The 19,312-nt window shown below is 35.2% G+C and overlaps 1 protein-coding gene across 1 annotated transcript in view; it reads right to left on the bottom strand.

The window, feature by feature from the left end:
• IL1RAPL1 (interleukin 1 receptor accessory protein like 1) overlaps positions 1-19,312 on the bottom strand; it is a 638,631-nt gene that overhangs the window by 273,554 nt on the left and 345,765 nt on the right. The window contains exon 5 of the mRNA XM_032756165.2: positions 1,468-1,542. Coding sequence (XP_032612056.1) covers positions 1,468-1,542 — 75 coding nt within the window. The remainder of the gene's footprint in view (positions 1-1,467; positions 1,543-19,312) is intronic.

Genomic DNA, 19,312 nt, shown 5'->3' with positions numbered 1-19,312 from the left:
TAGAAATACATCTTCCTATGAATTATTGAAAGATCAGTATGAGCATGGCTACTCATGAGAATTTATAAATAAAAATGTATTCATAATGTAGCAATAAGTTCTAGTGTAATTAAGGATGCCATGGCATGCATAAAGTGCATGATAAAATTTGAGTACATCTACTTGCTTCATATGTGGCATTGTTTTAATGCTATTTGTAACCTTCCATCTCAAAGTAACAGCAATTATAATACTACTTGCATTTATATGATATTAATTCAAAAGGCTCGAATCAAAGAAAGATATTAACACCCTGACTTGTATAAATCCTGCATGTTCATCCTTTAAGGTTAGCAAATATAAGCATTTCAAGTGCTAGAAAGCCATTGACCACAATAATTTTATAGGTGCTAAAACCATCATCATATCTTTGTGTACTATAACTTTGGGTATGTTATTAGTAAAGATTATCATATCTGTAATCTTCATTTGGAAAATGAATTTACAATTTTGATGCAAATTCTCACTCCAGGAATAAGAATAACATTAATAACTTAAGGGACGGTATACTGATTCTTTTTACTTATATACAGTAAATGCATTTTCACTCTTGTATGATTAAGAAGAAATTCCTTAACAAACATGGATATTCATTTAAATTTATATTTTTGATAACCTTTTATAATGCACCACTGCAAACAAAAACTTTTCTGCCAAAGTTTATGGCATATGCATGCATACTACATTTCAAATAAAATAAGACCTAAGAGAATATAACAGAATTGCTATGTATATATTTATAATTAAGAGGGAAATTTTTCATAATTTGGTATAACTGAATATAGCTAAATCAAACTCAAAATTTCTAGATGAACCTCTCTAAGATAAGTCAGAATTCTGATTTGTATATAATTGTATATTTTTCCAAAACATATTTTGCCTATAGCCGTATGTCCCAAATCTGCTAATCCCTTAACCAAAAGTCACTTGGTCATATTTTATTAATATATTATCCAAAATATAACTAGCAAAATTTATATTATATTTGATTACACTTAAAATGTTTTTTAACCATAATGGTGACATTTATTTTAATAAATTTGAACCCTTTCCCCTAAATTTCAGAAATTGCATCTTAACCTATTAATAGATATTATAAATCAAATTGTTCCATAGTGCCTGTTTGAAAACCAATTCAAACCTTGTATAAGATAGCACTGTAATACCATCACTAAAATCATCAGCCTATCTCATTTTCCAATAACCATCTAAATCGCATGTGAAGTTTTACATCCATATGTCCAACTGGGTCCTAAGGCACACACTCTAAGGAATGAAATGGCTAGGTATGCTAGCATTTTCTAATTCTGTTCCCTATGAATACACACGGATTTAGCTGTGAGTATTACATCGGGTTACAATCTAGGCTTATTAACTGTCACAGTGTAATGAGAGCAGCATATTAACTAGAATTAAGGAATTACTCACCCAGCTGGGTCTCCTGAATTGTCAGTTTACTTTCCATAGGATACAAAAGCTTGGGTGGCTTATCAGTCAGAGGGGCTGAAAAACAACAACAATAATAATAATACAGAGACTTACAGTTATGCTGCATAAAATTGAAAGACAGAATACAGTCTATTTTCCCAAATATTTTTCATTTTCAAAGTAGTGTTAAAGCGCTCTACCAAGTAACGATGAACATACTGCAGGTAACACCTTCAGGCAAGCTGAAAAGCTATTAGATTGTACATGAGTAAAATATAACACTTCCAGATTGACAGTCACATGACACTAATGAATTAGCCCTTCAGGATTGGTCAGTCCTTGTGAACATGTAACTGTGCTTCAGAAAGCATTTTCAATTTGTTCTTTGTTTTACTTTTAATGGGATGTCCTACATTTTTTTCTGTGTTAATTAAAGCTACACGTGATATATGTGGCATGTATTACAATGATTTTTTTTGGCATAAAGTTGTCTCATTATTCTTAATTCCATTCCTAGTTTCCGTATCCTAGATCACATCATTTCAAAACCTGCCATTTAGGTATTACATTAAGTATTTCCTACATACATAATCTAAGTGAGGTAGATGTGGCATTAAATTAGTACAAGCATGCACACTCACACCAAGGGAATATTTTAAATGATATTTTCCATTTAGTCTAAACTCTTTCTTACTATTATCCATTATATTTTATAGTGTTTATGGCTAATTTGCATGATATACTCTCTTCGATTTTAAGCTTCTACACATTTCTGCTCTGTGCTCTCATCAACTGCAATTATCAGCCCACAGATCTAACAGTTTGCCATTAGAAATCTTGAAGATAGGTTTTCCATTGCATACTTCATTCCTAGCCAAACTAGACTATATCTGGACTTTAGTTAGTCAGTTCTCCTTCATTTAGCCTCCTCACTCTGCCCTGCCCTCTCTCATCAAATTGCCTAGGTCCCTTGAAACCTGTCACTGAAATTTCTACTCTGTATCAAGTATATAAATTATCAATTAAGGATTGCTAAACTAAATGTTTTTGCTTTGAGGGCTTTCTTTCTTCCTTGCCAAGAGGACATGCCAGCTTGGTTGATAACTGGAAGGCTAATCTAGGCAGAATTGCCAGGAGTTGGCCACATATGCTTATCACCAGAGGGTTCAAGAATTCAAGCTTTAGCAGCTTGCCTCCTCTTCTTTTTAAAGGAAAACACATTAAGTACAAAGGAATGACATACCCCGAGTCAGAGAATAAAAGGAATGATTTTTGAGTTTTAGTTTGGAAGAACAATTTCATATATGATTGATAGCTTTTGTTCATAGCTAATGGAATAATTATCCATTCATCTTTATTACTATTTAACAAGAGGACAGAAATAAACGGCAAAGGAAAGTTTGGGTAATAGGATGAGATCAATCGCTTTGAAATTCTTCTCAAAGATATGACATCACTCTGATTAATCTTTAATACTCTTATTTCCTGCCTAAAGTGATCTTAATGGATTTTATTTTTCTACTGCCTAAATAATCAGCTTATTCACTAAATATTGGCAAAATAGTTTGCCACTAATAGGTTGGAAATCTACATTTTTTAGACTCTGGTTATCAAATGGTTTCAGTGACTTTCAAAAGCAACTATGGTATCTAAGTCAGTGTTGTATTCAGTAAATTATGTCAGTTTCTATAATCTTGCGATTATGTAGTTACAAGTAGACAACTTGACAGTTTTTTACAGAAAGCACCTGAGAGAACTGTTCCCTGTTCAAACGCATACCACATTAGTTTGCAGTAAGGCAAAAAATAAAGATCTATAGAGACAGATAATAAAACCCACATGCAGTACATTTGTTCAGAAATACAAAACGGTTTTGTGGTTCTCCATCATAACCCACCACCCACTTGATGGCATAATGTTACAACATCCTTAACATCTTTCATATTACTTTCATGTGGCAAACTAGATGTTAGTAAAGGAATTCGGGGTCCCTCTGTGCCAGGTGAGTGCAGTGGCAATCTCGGTCATGCAAGTCCGCCCTCCAGCCTTCTCCCGCCTCAGCCTCTGTGTGGGATACAGGCCCGCCACCAGCCCGGTAATTTTTGTTTTTTTTAGTAGAGAGGTTTCACCGTGGTCTCGATCTCGCCTCGTGATCCGCGCCTGGCTCCCAAAGTGTGGTTACAAGGTGAGCCCCCGGCCTGCCAGTAAAGAATTTTTAAAAATCAGTCATGATTATAGAATTTGAAGCTTAAGTTCTTTGATTTGGAAACGGTGTTCTCTAACATGGTATGATTTTCACCATGCCCCTATGAGTAGGTGGAGTTTGGGGGTGCCCACTGGGCTCACTTCCCTGCCTTGTTGTGCCACCCACTCCTCTTTGACAAAATTAGCTCTGCTTTTATTTTACCTTATACATCAGTATTTCACCCAAGATGTTGACCAAACAAATCCAATTCAATTCAATTGATATATATTAAACATAATAATGTGCCAGATATTATGATAGAGGGTTTGGAATATCTTTAGTTTCTGTCCTTATACCTTACAGTGCTTTGTAGTTAAAAAATTTTAATAAAAATTTAAAAATAAATTTTAACTTAATAAAAAAATTAATAACTTTTTTTAAAAAAATGGACTGATTCGACTCTATTATTTTAGAGATCAAAGATCTGAGGTACAAAAAGATCAAAAGGCTTGCCAAAAATAACAGAGCAAATTCACACTAGAATCCTTCCTAGATCTTTTCCTCCCCATTCTTTGTTATGTGCTCCTTGGAAAATTCTGTCAAGCAAATATTGCATGGGTCTGTGCAGTCTCCCCTCAAGGTGTGTGCAATCTGTTAGAAGAGTGGAAACACGCAACTAAATAATCATAACCTAGAGCAGAGAGCTCTTTCAGTGCAATCTGTCATCATCTGTAAGTGTCATGTTTTGGTATTATGAAGGGTATCAGTTGGATACATTTCTCATGTGATTTGCCTGTCTTTGATAGAAGTGAAGGGAAGCTTGCAGAGACCACAACAGCTGAGCTACTGATTTGACACACTGGCAAAATGATTGTGAAAAGGAGGTGATTGCTAAAGCTAAGATGTAGCTCAGTTCTACAGTCACTTGAGGGTGACCAATTTTGCTGTCACAAAGGAAGAACATGAGCTGAATTTTCCATTATTTGAATGTTTCTGGCACATTATGGTATTTCACAAATATTAGTTGGATTGAACTGACAGAAGACAGAACTGGAAAACAAATGCAGCTATGGTAATGACCAATCAAGATGAACATACACACAACCGCAAAATCTCTCTTTATTTTCTGCATTGGCAAAGGTGAAACTAGAAGGAAATTCAAACAAATTACAATTTTAAAAGAAACATTCTTAGCATTAGACCATGGCTAAGCCAACCGGCTTTTTATAGTTAAGAAAACAACTTGTGTTATGGAGATATTTCTCTCTTCCTCGAAAACACCTATACACACATATGCACACTCATTCACAAATGGAAATCACTTTGAAAACTAAACAAAGTGTAACAGTAATGATATGAAGCACAGGATAATTTTAAATCCTAATCATATTTTGTCTACAAAAACCCACAGCAATTATAGTATTTTTCTCTAATTTTGCATTAAACATAGCTTTGTATTCACCAACAAAAGTATCTTCAAGACCTCATTTTATTCTTCAGAACATCCTATTAACAACGGTAAAGCTTTATAGTCATTTACAATAATAACAGACCTCTCTTACAGAGTTATTAATGTCTCAGTTGACAAAACTATTCTGCATAATAGAAGGAAAATTTTAAGGACACTAATTTTTCTTACTAGCTACCAGTTAGAGAAACATCTAGAAGTCAGTATACATGAAGATGTGTACAGGATTGATTCCCTATGTATATTAAGTTTTCCTGAGTATTCATAAAGGGATACAGCCTCTCCCCCTTTTCCCCATCCCTTTTACACTTGAGCTATGGAATGGTAAAAAGTAAAACACTATCTTCCTAAAACAAAAATGACAACACCAAGGTAAAGAGGCCAAGATTCTTGAGTCCTTCTAAAGGTCTTAACGTGGAGAGAAATGTGAGGTGTCTATAATACATGTACCTTTCCCTGTTGAACAATCATGCCTTTAAAATTTAATTTTAATCCTTCACATACTAATCCCTCAAATGCTATTGGGAATACTTGATACATTTTGGATATCTATACTTATCCTACCATAAAATGTTTCTTTCAAAATCATATATAATTTTCATAATGTATTTTGTAGGAAAGTTTCACCGTCCGGCCCAGGATGGTTTTGATCTCCTGTCTTGTTTTTTCGCCTTTCAAAGTTGTTTCCTGCAGTGGCGCGATCTCCGCTCACTGCAAGCTCTGCCTCCTGGGTTCACGCCATTCTCCTGCCTCAGCCTCCCCAGTAGCTGGGACTACAGGCGCCCGCCACCCCGCCCAGCTAATTTTTTGCATTTTTAGGAAAGACGGGGTTTCACCGCGTTAGCCAAGCTGGTCTCGATCTCCTGACCTCGTGATCCGCCCGCCTCGGCCTCCCAAAGTGCTGGGATTACAGGCGTGAGCCACCGGGCCCAGCCCACTTTGTTTCTTAGAAGCATTTTGGTAGAGTAGGAAAGATTTCACAGTTAGTGTTCAAGGAAACAGGTCTAACAGTTCCTGATTCTGCCTTATTTGTTTGGCAAGTTGGATAAATTACTCAACATCTCTTAGTCTCAGTCTTTTTATATGGAGAATGTGACATACATAGTCTTCCTGCATGAATTGTCGTGAGGATTTAATAGGAAAACAGATTAAGTTCCTGCATATAGTAGATGGAAAATAAATCTGTTCTAATTATATCCATTAAAGTTTGGGACAATAGCATTTAGCAGCCTATATAGCCTGACAAGAAAAATATTACTATTTGTGAAATAATGAACCGGACATCCAACCAAAGGATCAAAAGGGGTTTAGACCCTGATTTAAGAATCATTAACACTTTCCACATTAGTTTCCATAGCAGGGGGATTGATCTATACTTAACAAATCAATTCAACAAAAATATTTTAAAGACTTTTAAATATGCAAGGCAATGTACAAGGATTATAAGGGGATCAAATGTAAACAAAACATAGCATTTAGTCCTGAAAGAGCTTATAATCTAGATAATTATAAATACCTCCATAATCCAATTTCAAAAGCATTTATGAAGGACCTAAAATAGTCAGTACTAAATTAGAGATAAAAGAATGAGTAAGACATAGAGTCATTCATAAGGAAGTTCATAGATGAGAGCATATTTATGATGCACTGTGGCGAGTGCTATACTCAGAGGTAACTTTTTGGTGACCTCATTTAAATCCACCAAGTAAAACTGGTCACGAAAGATATTCACAGATTTATACAGCTGACAATAAAACATGCTTTGTGCAATTGCACTGACTTACTCCATTTTACAATAGGTTGTTTGTGCATTTTTTTTTAACTTAAAAGAATTGACAAATAGCTGCCTGTGTTCACAGATAGTCAGGGGAACTTGGATCACCCATAATGCTTCAACCTCTGAATGACTCAAGAGTGGAATTTCAGTTTTGCTTTCTTTGGCCTGGCATGTTTAAACATTAGTTTCTAATATTGGAGCATACATCTTGTGAGAGCTGTAGAATGTAAACACAATCTCATGGTCCTTGCAGAAGAAGGAAATGGACAGAAGAAAACATCAACATTTACTAGGTGAATCCACTTGGGGTGAAAGGGGTGCTCTATTTTTCACTTATCTCTAATGCTTTGGGGTTGGCAACATTTCTCCTTTCTGCTGCAAATAATTATGGTGACTAACCACAGAGTCATGGAGCCTCAGGAGCCTCAAAGGGTGAGGAGTGACTAAGCAACTGAACAGAAAGGTGCGGGAAGATCAGTTGATGACTAAACTAACAACATATACAAGGTAACTTTGACTTAAGAGTCATGCCAAGGAGACAGAACAAATACTTCCAAGGAAGTAACTCATAATATATCTATCAAAATACATGTATTTAGGAAAGCCAAGGAATTCATTTGGCTAGCTTTGATACTTACTATTTTGTTCATTTAATTTGATAAGTGTCGTTTGTAATTAAACTATAAAAATATTCATTTATTCATTCAAAAAATATTTTTGAAGTATTTCCTCTCTACCAGGTACTAGGGGCTATAATAGTGAACAAGACAGACAAAATTTCTGCTTTCATGAATCCTGCATTCCAGAGAAGGAGATGCAAAATAATCATATAAATTGATACACACACAATATAATACCAGGTGATTATAAGTACTATGAAAATTAAAGCAGCTAAAGAGATAGAAACTAATGTAAGTGCTATTTTAGAAAAAACTCAGGAAAGCTTGCTCTGATGATCATTTGAAACATAGCTGTGAGAAGGGAGGAAGTGAGTCATATCAATACCTGGAGGATGTTTATGCCAGGCAGAGGGAAGAGCAAGTTCAAAGGTGCTGAGATGGAGTATACTTGGCATGCTTAAGAGAGGGCAAAGAATGCCATTGTATCTATAATGATGTAAAAAAAAGAGTGACAATGAATTCAAAGATAGCCACTGGCCAATGCAGGAAGAGCCTTGTAGAGCATGGAAAGGACTTGGGTTTTATTTTAAGCACAATAGGAATGCTTTGGAGAGTTTTAAAAATAAGAGAGCCCCGAGTAGCATTTGTACCAGAGGTATCACTCTGGCATTTTGGTGTTCAAGTCTGGGAGAATGAAGTGGTATGGAGGCAGAGAGGCAGAATGGAGGCAGGAAGGCAGGGAGGAAGATGTTGAGGCAGTCCACTGAAAGGCGACAGCACAGTGTTGGTGGTAGAATTTTTTTCCCTTAAGTATCTATTTGGTAGGTAGAACTAACAAAATTTACTGATTGACTAGATGTGAATTATAAATGAATGTCCATGAGTTAAGGGGGATGATCCCTAGTTATGAGCTTGAGCAAATACATGAATGGCGGTGCCATTTAACCGTATGTGGAGACAACATAAGAGAAGCAAGTTTAGGGTGGATTAATTATCCAGAGACAAGTTTTTATAAATCAGTTTAGTCACCTCTTTTTGTCCATACAGGCTAATTTTACTATTCAATGTTGATTTATATTTCAAAAATGTAAGGCATTGACTGATGACTTATCTTCTTGTGATCCCCCAAAGGGAAGTAGTCTTGGAACGTTTCGTATTTTAGGCTAATGTCATAGTCATGTATTATGAGATATACTCTGGCTAATCTCTACTATCCTTCACTTACTGAATAGGGAAACATCGAAAGCCTTTCCACTCAGGTCTGGAACAAGACAAAGATGTCCACTTTTACCACTTGTATTCACTATAGTACTGGAAGTCTTTGCAAGAACAATTAGGCAATAGAAAGAAATAAACGGCATTCAAATTGGAAAGAAAGAAGTCAAATTATCCTTACTTGCTGATGACATGATCTTATACTTAGAAAAATCTAAAAACTCCACCAAAAAACTCTTAGATTTGATAAATGAATTCAGCGAAGTTGCAGGATAATAATCAAGATACAAAAATTAGTAGCATTTCTATACACAAATAATTAACTAGCTCAGAAAGAAATCCCCTTTACAATAGCACAAAAATTAGAATACCTATGAATAAGTCTAACCAAGGAAATGAAAGATCTCTACAAGGAAAACTATAAAACACTGATGAAGAAAGTTGAAGAGGATGTAAACAAATGAAAAGACATCCCATACTCATATTATACATTGGAAGAATTAATATCATTAAAATGACCATACTGCCCAAAGCAATTGACAGATTCATTGCAATCTCTATGAAAGTACTAATGTCATTTTTCAAAGAAGTAGAAAAAAAATCCTAAAATTCATATGCAACGAAATAGAGCCCAAGGAGCCAAAGCAATCCTAATCAGAAAGAAAGTTGGAGGCATCACATTACTTGAGTTCAAATTGTACTACAAAGCAACAGTAACCAATACAGAATGGTACTGGCACAAAAACAAACACATACACCAACGGAACAGAATAGAGAGCCCAGAAGCAAACCCATGCACAGCCAACTCATTTTTTACAAAGGCACGAGGAACATACACTGGGGAAAGGATAGTCTCTTTAATAAATGGTGTGGGAAACATGGATATTTATACTCAGAAAAATAGATACCCATCTTTTGTCATATACAAAAATAAACTCAAAATGGATTAAAGACTTCAATATAAGACTTGAAAGTATAAAACTACTGGACAAAAACATTGGGGATATGCTAGGGGACATTGGTCTGGGCAAAGATTTTTTGGTTAAGACCTCAAAAGCACAGGCAACCAAAGCAAAAACAGATAATTGAGATTACATTAGGCTACAAAGCTTTTGCACAGCAAAGGAAACAGTTAACAAAGTGCAGAGACAACCTACGAAATGGAAGAAATTATCTGCAAATGATCTATCAGACAAGGTGATATGGTTTGGCTCTGCATCCCCATCCCAATCTCATGTCGAATTGTAATCCTCAATGTTTGAGGAGGGGCCTTGTGGGAGGTGACTGGATCATGGGGGCGGACTTCCCTCTTGCTGTTCTCATGATAGTGAGTGAGTTCGCAGGAGATCTGGTTGTTTAAAAGTGTGGAGCACTTCCCCCTTCGCTGTCTCTCTCCTGCTCTGCCATATGAAGATGTGCTTGCTTCTTCTTCACCTTCTGCCTGATTGTAAATTTCCTGAGGCCTCCCCAGCCATGCTTCCTGCACAGCCTGCAGACCCGTGAGTCAATTAAACCTCTTTTCTTCATAAATCACCTAGTCTCAGGTAGTTCCTTATATGAATGCAAGAATGAACTAATACACACGGGATTAGTAAGTAGAATAGATAAAGAGCTCAAACAACTCAATAGTAAAAATCTTCATCAAAGAAATGCAAATTAAAACCACAAATAGCTGCAATACCAGCTACTTGGGAGGCTGAGGCAGGAGAATCGCTTGAACCTGGAAGGCGGAGGTTGCAGTGAGCTGAGATCGCGCCATTGCACTCTAGCCTGGGCAACAAGAGCAAAACTCCGTCTCAAAAAAAAAAACCCCAAAACAAAAACACAAACAAAAACCACGAAGAGAAATTTCAGCCCAGCTAGAAATGCTATTTATTATCAAAAAGACAAAAAAATCACAAATGTTGGAGAGGCTGCAGAGAAAAGTGAATGCCTGTACACTGCTGGTGGAAATGTAAAGTAGTACAGCCATTGTGGAAAACTCTATGGAGTTTCCTCAAAATAATAAAAAAGAAAATGTGGCATATGTACACAATGGAATATTATTCAGCAATAAAATAGTATGAAATTCTGTCACTTGCAGCAAGATAGATGGAAAGTCGTTATATTACGTGAAATAAGCCAGGCACAGAAAGAAAAATATCACATTTTCTCACTCATATGTGAGAGCAAAACAAGTGAATCTTATGAAGGCAGAGAATAGAATGGTTGTTATGAGAGGCTGGGGATGAGGTGATGAAGAGAAGTTGATTAACATGTACAAAAATATAGTTAGATAGAAGGAATAAATTCTAGTACTCTATTGTACAGCAGGAAAATTATAATTAGGAATACTTTATTGCATATATCATAATAGCTAGAAGAGAAGAATTGTAATGTTCCCACCAACATAAAGAATTGGTAAACATTTGAGATGAGGGCTATCCCCATTACCGTGATTTGATCATTACACATTATCTACATTCATCAAAATATCACAGACACCCCAAAATGTGTATAACTATGACACATAAATAAAAAGTATACACCCAAATGTATTTTTTGACTAATACAATCAGGGTCCTGCTTATCCAAGTTACTAAGAACAGTTCTCCAGTACTTCCTTAGTTCACTGATGTGTGGAACATATTTAATTGGCAAATTGGATATAATCATGATTAATTTAGTTTTTTCTCATTAAAAAATATTTATTATGAAGTACTGTCCTAAGACATGAGTTACGGAATTTACATTTAGTTGCTATCCAATATCTTGATAAACCTCCAAGGTAAAAGAAACAGTGAAAATACTCTATTCATTATTTTCATCATAGAATTACTCAAGAATACCAAAGGAAACCATGGTCAACATGGAGATAATGTTAAGGTTCAGGGTCTCTATTCGTTTTTCACCTTCTACATTTGTCCTTTATGCCACAGCTTTCATTGTCTTCAGCCCTGTTTGATGCACCAAGACTCACGGCGGATCCCAGAACACATTTAATCACCCACTAAACCCTGATTCTGACCAAATGAGTGGAGAAAAACATGGAGGGTAAACAAAAAAGAGTACGACTAGATGTAGAATAAATAAAGGTGGTTCAATATTTTTAAATTTCACTTTTAAAACAATTATTGCAGTAGATTTTGCATAAATGTTGTGAGGATGAATTCCAACTGATTGAATGACCAATTTCAGCCATTTTAAATAAATTTGTATGTAGTTAACGCTAAAGAAAAAATGGTGAGAAAAATGAAACAATATATAATTATTGAGATAAACGATGATGAAGCATAGGAAAAGGATGCTGATTGATGTAATAGCTATAATCAAGTAGGTGAGCATGCCAACTACTGTTTTCACTTCTATTGACAGGCAAAAAACAAAAAACAAAAAAACAGTCACTAATTATCTTCTAGGAACAATAGTCTATTCCAAGAAATTATGTATCCTGTGAGGGAAAGCATTTCTAGCAATGAGGAAGTATGCAAAGTGATCATAGCATATCTTTTTTCTTCTTTTTATTAGCACATAAAAGGCCTTCAGAAATGAAAAAGGATATATCCCAAGTTATTTAGAAATGCTTATCAAAAGAAAATTTTGGAACACGAAAAAGGCACAATGTTACTGTGAAAGTCAGAACATTTTAAATTCTCTGCTTCTCTCAGGATATCACAAAAAGACATTATATTTCTAAAGTATAGTATAATGTAATTTAATGACCTTCCAGATTATATTGAGTTGGTTTATATATACTTGTGCTTCTGCAGAAGATATTTACATTTCTTAGTATCCTGTTCATGATACACAGTCCAGCATGATTACTCATTGGCATGGTTTTATGACAGTGGTTCTCAACTGAGATTGTCACAATTGGTAGGGGGTGTTACTTGACAATGGACGCTGCTAAAGATCTTACAATGCACAGGAAAGACAAACGCAAGAATTATCTGGCCCTAGATGTTAATAGTGCTCAATAATTCCGAGGTTGAAAAATTCTGCCCTACGATAACCACATATTAAAAGTGGTTTTATTACCTATATTTCAAACAGCAATGGTCAGGAAAGTTCAATTTTCTGGTAGACAGAAAGCTATTGTTAACATGGAGCTGTTGATATATAGTGGTGGAAACTGCAGACTGGGCTGTCATAGAGTGGACCACAGCCATGAAGGAAGCCATGAAGGGTTTAGAAACCTTGTACAGGCTTAGTACCCAGAAAGATCACGTATGATAGGGTAGGGGGAAGAGATGCAAGGCCAAAAAGAGAAGGACTGATGAAAATCCATATAAAGAATGGGTAACCTACTCTTTCGTCTTCTAAATCCCTATATGAAGAATGACCACCACCACCATCTCTTCTTCCCACACAAGCAACTGAAAATCAAGAGGTTCTTCTCTAAAAATATTCAATAAACCACCTAATGTAGAATAGCAAAGCCATTCCGGAACTTCAGAAATAATTCCAATGTATTTCAAAACATTTAGCTTATGACACAATTCACAACTGCAAAAATATAGAACCAGCCTACATACCTATCAACCAATGAGCGGATAAAGAAAATGTGGTGTATAAATATATATATATATATATAATGAAATACCTACTCAGCCATAAAAAGGAATGAAATAATGGCATTCACAGCACCCTGGATGGAGTTGAAGACCATTATTCTAAGTGAAGTAACTCAGTAATAGAAAACCAAACATTGTACGTTCTCACTTATAAGTGGGAGCTAACATATGAGGACACAAATGCATAAGAATGATATAATGGACTCTGGGGAGTTGGGGGAAGGATGGGAGGGGAGTGCGGGATTAAAGACTACACACTGGGTTCAGTATACGCTGCTCGGGTGATGGGTGCACCAAAATCTCAGAAATCACCACTAAGGAACATATCCATGTAACCAAACACTACTTGTTCCCCAAAAACTATTGAAATAAAAAACATTTAGTTTTTGAAATATTACAGTTATTTCATAGCAACAGCTTCCTAATACTAATATACTTCAGTTAGTATGGAAGTTGTTGGCAATTACTGAACACATATTTACAAAAAGAAGTTAGCCTAAAAACCATTTTTCTTTTGCTAAGTGTCAATAAATATTTAATGGCCCTGGCCAAGGATTAAAAACAAAGTAGCCCATGTAGTACATCAGTTTATCATTAAATATTGACATAGCACCCTCTGCTTAATTTCATTGACAAAACATTAAGTAGATGTGTTGTTAGCTAGAACTCTCAGCATAAATTTAAGGCTTATAAGACACAAGAACATAAATATAAGATCACAAGTAAGCATATGCATAGGGAAAATTAACACTTATGTTTTGGGGTGTGTGGTTTGGGGTGTGAGGTAGGGAAAATGAACACTTATGTTTTGGGGTGTGCAGTTACATTACTTTATTTGACTGTCAGTTTGCTACAAAGAAACAGACATAGAAACTTCAAAAACAAATGTCCAGTGAGGACAGAAGCCAGAATTCAAACCTACCTCTTCTAATTTTAATGGTCACATACTTCAAATACTTTCTATTTCGGTAGTTTGCTTTTTTTTTTTTTTTTTTTTGAGATTGTCACCCAGGCTGGAGTGCAGTGGCGTGATCTCAGCTAACCGCAACCTCCGTCTCCCGGGTTCAAGCAATTCTCCTGCCTCAGCCTTCCGAGTAGCTGGGACTACAGGCGCCCACCACCACACCTGGATAATTTTTGCATTTTTAGTAGAGACCTGGTTTCACCATGTTGGCCAGGCTGGTCTGGAACTCCTGTCCTCAGGTGATCCACCCGCCTCGGCGTCAAAAATGCTGGGATTACAGGCGAGAGTCACCAGGCCCAGCCTATAGATTGCTTTTTCACATTTGTGTTTTCCAACATGGTTTCTACTAGATACCATATTTTTCCTGATTATGAGCAACGCTGGGGGAGGGAGGTGGGAGAAACTATTTAGATGAAGTCTGGAAACAAGGACAGAAAGTTTTGTGTAAATTTAATGTACTTCATTAGGACTAAGCTATATTTGACAATAGTGAAACTTTTACTGTAGGATTTGAAGAAGTTTGATCCGCTTTCCTGAACAGACTAGAACAAAGGGTCATGTCTGTCATTGGCTCTCATAAGTAGAACTCTTTAATGATTACATGACACAATGATGACATACAATTTGAGGCTCTCATTTATGATAGTGGACTGAAAAAATGTAAGCATTCTAGAAGCCCCTTTAATGCTGTAACCAAAAAGAAAGTGAATTTTAATAAGCATGGCCTCCATTGAAATTCAAAGTTTATAAATATAAAACAATTTTTAATTTTTGTAGTAATTACATAAAATATTAGAGATGTTCTTTAGAATGACATTTTATAACAGCCCAAATATTATAAAAAATTAATATTTGCATAAAATATAGGAACATAAAGTTAACCAAATAATTTTACTACTACTACAATGCATTTCTCTAGATGAATTAAACTTCATTGGCGATCTGTGTCTTTAGGGGTAATCATACTGATATGGTTTGGCTGTGTCCCCCACCAAATCTCATCTTGAATTGTAGCTCCCATAATTCCCATGTGTCGTGGGAGGAGGGACCCAGTGGCAGGCAATTGAATCACGGGGGCGGGTCTTTCCCATGCTGTTCTTGTGATGGTGAATAAGTCTCACGACATCTAATGGTTTTATAAATGGGAGTTCCTCTACACAAGCTTTCTTGCCTGCTACCATGTAAGACGTTACTTTGCTTCTCCTTTGCCTTCTGCCATGATTGTGAGGCCTCCTCAGCCATGTGGAATTGTGAGTCCATTAAACCTCTTTTTCTTTATAAATTACCCAGTCTGGGTGTGTCTTTATTAGCAGCATGAGAACAGACTAATACAAATACTACATTTTTGTATATTAATATATTTAACTTCAGCACTTGCTTTCACTTTCTTGACCTCTGTCAATGATAAGGCTGCACTGGGAGATGATAGCACAGGTTTTTTTGATATGCTGTGCATCTAAGATAACCTCTTTACAGTTGGAACCCTGAAATGCCAATATAATAGTAATATAAATATTGTGCATTAAATTGAAAAGCTACTTTAATTTGGTGGCATTACTGCTTTAAAAAAAAAAACCTCCAGATAATTAGCCTCTCTCACTTCCTTTCTTTTTTCCTTCTTCCTCTCATCCTCCCTCAATCCACCATTTCCTTTCATCCTTCCTTTCTTACCAAGAAGTATATGTGAAGGCAGGCTGAAAACAAACATTTTATTTATTCTATCCTGGATACAGCCAAAAAAAAAAAAAAAAAAAAAAAAGAGCCCGAATTTTCCATTCATTCTTTTGTTCAACAAATAGAACACCTATAAGTTACTTGCCTAGATCATCATCACTTTTCTCTGTTTATACTAATTGTTATGATTCATTTAACTAACACTGTTGGAGGAGTCAGTTTATGCAAACAATTATTTAGCAAATAATAATCTCCCACCAAAGAAGATTTCAAGTAGCTTCAACACTCTAAAAGCTTACTAAAGAGGTCCTATGGTGGTTTTCTATTGTTTCACAAAACAAGTCTATCTCAAGTCATTAAAAACATGATTGCTACCAAAAATAAGAAGTACAAGAAAGAAAAACATGCCTATAAGCAATAATATCAGGCACCCTTTAAATAATACTTGCTATTCAAATCTAATTATGCTGTGAATATTCTTATATCACTTTTGCTATCAGTACGTACCCAAGAGTTATTTGGCAACAAACAGAGGTTAATCATTTCAAGCATTGCAGGAAAAATCTGCAAATTTGTTCTTAGTAGCATTGAACACTACTCATGTTGCCAAAAGAAAGGAAAACAAAAACAAAAATAAAACAAAACAAAAGCCTGTTACAAACAACAACACATGCAAAATGTTAGAAATTACTAAAGCTTGGTGATAAGTACACAGGTTTTTATTATGTTCTTCTCTCTACGTTTGTGAAAATTATAGCTAAAATTGTCCATACTAACAAGCGTTATTTTAAAAAATATCAATGCTATGGATATGAAGACTTTGGTAAATTTTTGAGTGGTATAAATAGTGCATACATATACACAGTATCTACATCTACATCTGTCCATATACTGAAGTATACATTGTATATTTAGAGCCAAGTTTATAACAAGAAATAGAATTACATGGAATTGCCTCTATGCCAGCCCAAAGCAATACCATAGTTCTATTTGCCTAGCAAAATTTGTTTCTATTACATCTCGACATTTCTTTGAATGTGATAAGTAGCAAAGACATTTTTACTTTAGGATAGAAGAATAGAAAAGCACTAATACAATTCATCAGTGAAATACTACTAAGTTACAAAATATCCCAAATCTTAGTAGCTTAAAATAATGGTCACTTATTATTGGTCATAGGTCTCCAAGATAACTGATCTGGGCCAGGTTTGAATGATCTTTGTTTTACTCCCTTATGCATCTGTGGTTAACTGCAGGTCAAGCATGTGGCTTTGCTCATCTTGGCTGGGCTTGCTCACATTTTTTGCATTTTAACAAGCTAAGACTTTTACTCAGTAACAGATAGCAGAACAATGGTTTGTAAGCAAGAAAGTAATGTGATCCGAAGTGAATTTTTTTCATGCTCCTGTAAAGTCTGGAACTATTCTCAAGCTGCTACTGATCAAGCACACTGAACATTTTACCATTTCCCCAATTTACCACTTTCTTGGAAACATTTGGAATGCCCCTCCTTTTCTTCTAGAATGCTGTATCCCTCCTTCTTAAATCCTAACCCATCCTTCCATATCCCTCCTTCTTAAATCCTAACCCATCCTTCCATAACTACCACAGATGTCAACTTGTAGGCTAAACTTTACTAATTCTGGGACTCTTAAACACAATCTGTTTACCTCTGTCCAGCCTTTAAGAGGCCAGATTGTAACTTTTCCTTCTACACATTTAACTTCCCATTGAGATTGTAAACGCACTAAGAATAAATTTTTAAACTTTTATTTCCCTGGATTTTAGTGTTTTTCATAACAAGTAAAACAGAAGATACTCCAAAAAAATTTTTTGAGATGACTAGTCAAGGAGAGATTTAATTGTATTTCATGCATTCTATTTTAAAAGGCAATAATTGTGTGTTTTTTTCTGAAGATCTACATTAAAAACTGCCATTAAAAATAATTTTGATGGCTAATGAGATATGCTTCAGTTACTTTAGAAAACTTATTCATCTTGAAAATACACTACAGGAATTAAGAAAAATGACTATTAATACTCTTTGAAAAGTATCTTTTCTCATTCTTTTTCAAATTAAATTGACAGATAACATTGTATGTATCTATCATGTACAACACGATGTTTTGAAGTGTATACCAATTGTAGAATGGTTAAATCTAACTAATCAACAAGTGCATTACCTCACGTAGTGGTCATTTTTGTGGTGAAAGCACCTAACATCCAGTCTGCATTTGTCAAGAATACAATATACTGTCATCAATGATAGTCATCATGCTGCACAATAGATCATTCGAACCTATTCCTTCTATCTAACTATAATTATATATCCTTTGACTAACATTTCCCCAACACTCCCATCCCAACCACCCCAGCCTCTAGTATCCATCACTCGAAGTTCTACTTTTTTGAGATGAGTTTTTTAGATTCCATACATGAGTGTGATCATGTAGTATTTGTCATATTGTGCCTGGGATCTTTCACTTAACCTTATGCCTTCCAGATTCATCTATGTTGTTGCAAATGACAAGATTTCTTATTTTTATGGCTAAATAGTATTTCATTGTGTATCTATACACATTTTATTTATCCATTTATCCATTGATGGATCTTAGGTTGATTCCATATGTTGGCTATGGTGAATAATGCTGCAATATACATAGAAGTGCATATGTCTCTGACATAACTCACTTTGTTTTCTTTGGATATATACTGAGGAGTGGAATTACTGGATCATATTACAGCTCTATTTTTAATTTGTTTAAGAACCTCCATACTGTCTCCATAATGGCTGCACTGATTCACATTCTCACCAATAGTGCACAAGGGTTTCCTTTTCACAACAATCTAACCAAAACTTACCTTTTTTTTTTTGACAATAGCCATTCTAAAAGGAGTGAGGTGATAGCTCACTGTGGTTGTGATTTGCATTTCCCTGATGATTAGCGATGTTGAACATTTTTTGACGTACCTGTTGGCTATTTGTATGTTTTCTTTTGAGAAATGTCTATACCTGCCTATTGTCCATTTTTAATTGGGTTATTTGACTTTTTTTCTATTGAGTTGTTTGAATTCCTTATATATTTTGTATATTAATCCCTTATCAGATGTATAGTTTGCAAATATTTTCTTTCATTCTATAGGTTGCTTTTATTCTACTGATTTTTTCTTTTGCTGTGCAGAAGCTTCTTAGTTTGATAAAATTCCATTTGTCTATTTTTTTGCTCTTGTTGCCTCTGTTTTTGAAGTCACATCCAAAAAATCATTGCCCAACACAATGTCATGGAGTTTTTCCCCCTATGTTCTCTTTTAATACTTTTACACTTGTGGGTCTTACCTTCGTCTTTAATCCATTTTGAATTGATTTTTGTATAGAGTGAGATATAATA

This window comes from Hylobates moloch, unplaced genomic scaffold (assembly GCF_009828535.3).
Source record: "Hylobates moloch isolate HMO894 unplaced genomic scaffold, HMol_V3 SCAFFOLD_7, whole genome shotgun sequence".
In the NCBI taxonomy this organism is placed as follows: Eukaryota; Metazoa; Chordata; class Mammalia; order Primates; family Hylobatidae; genus Hylobates; species Hylobates moloch.
This window is presented reverse-complemented; position numbering and strand designations above follow the sequence as displayed.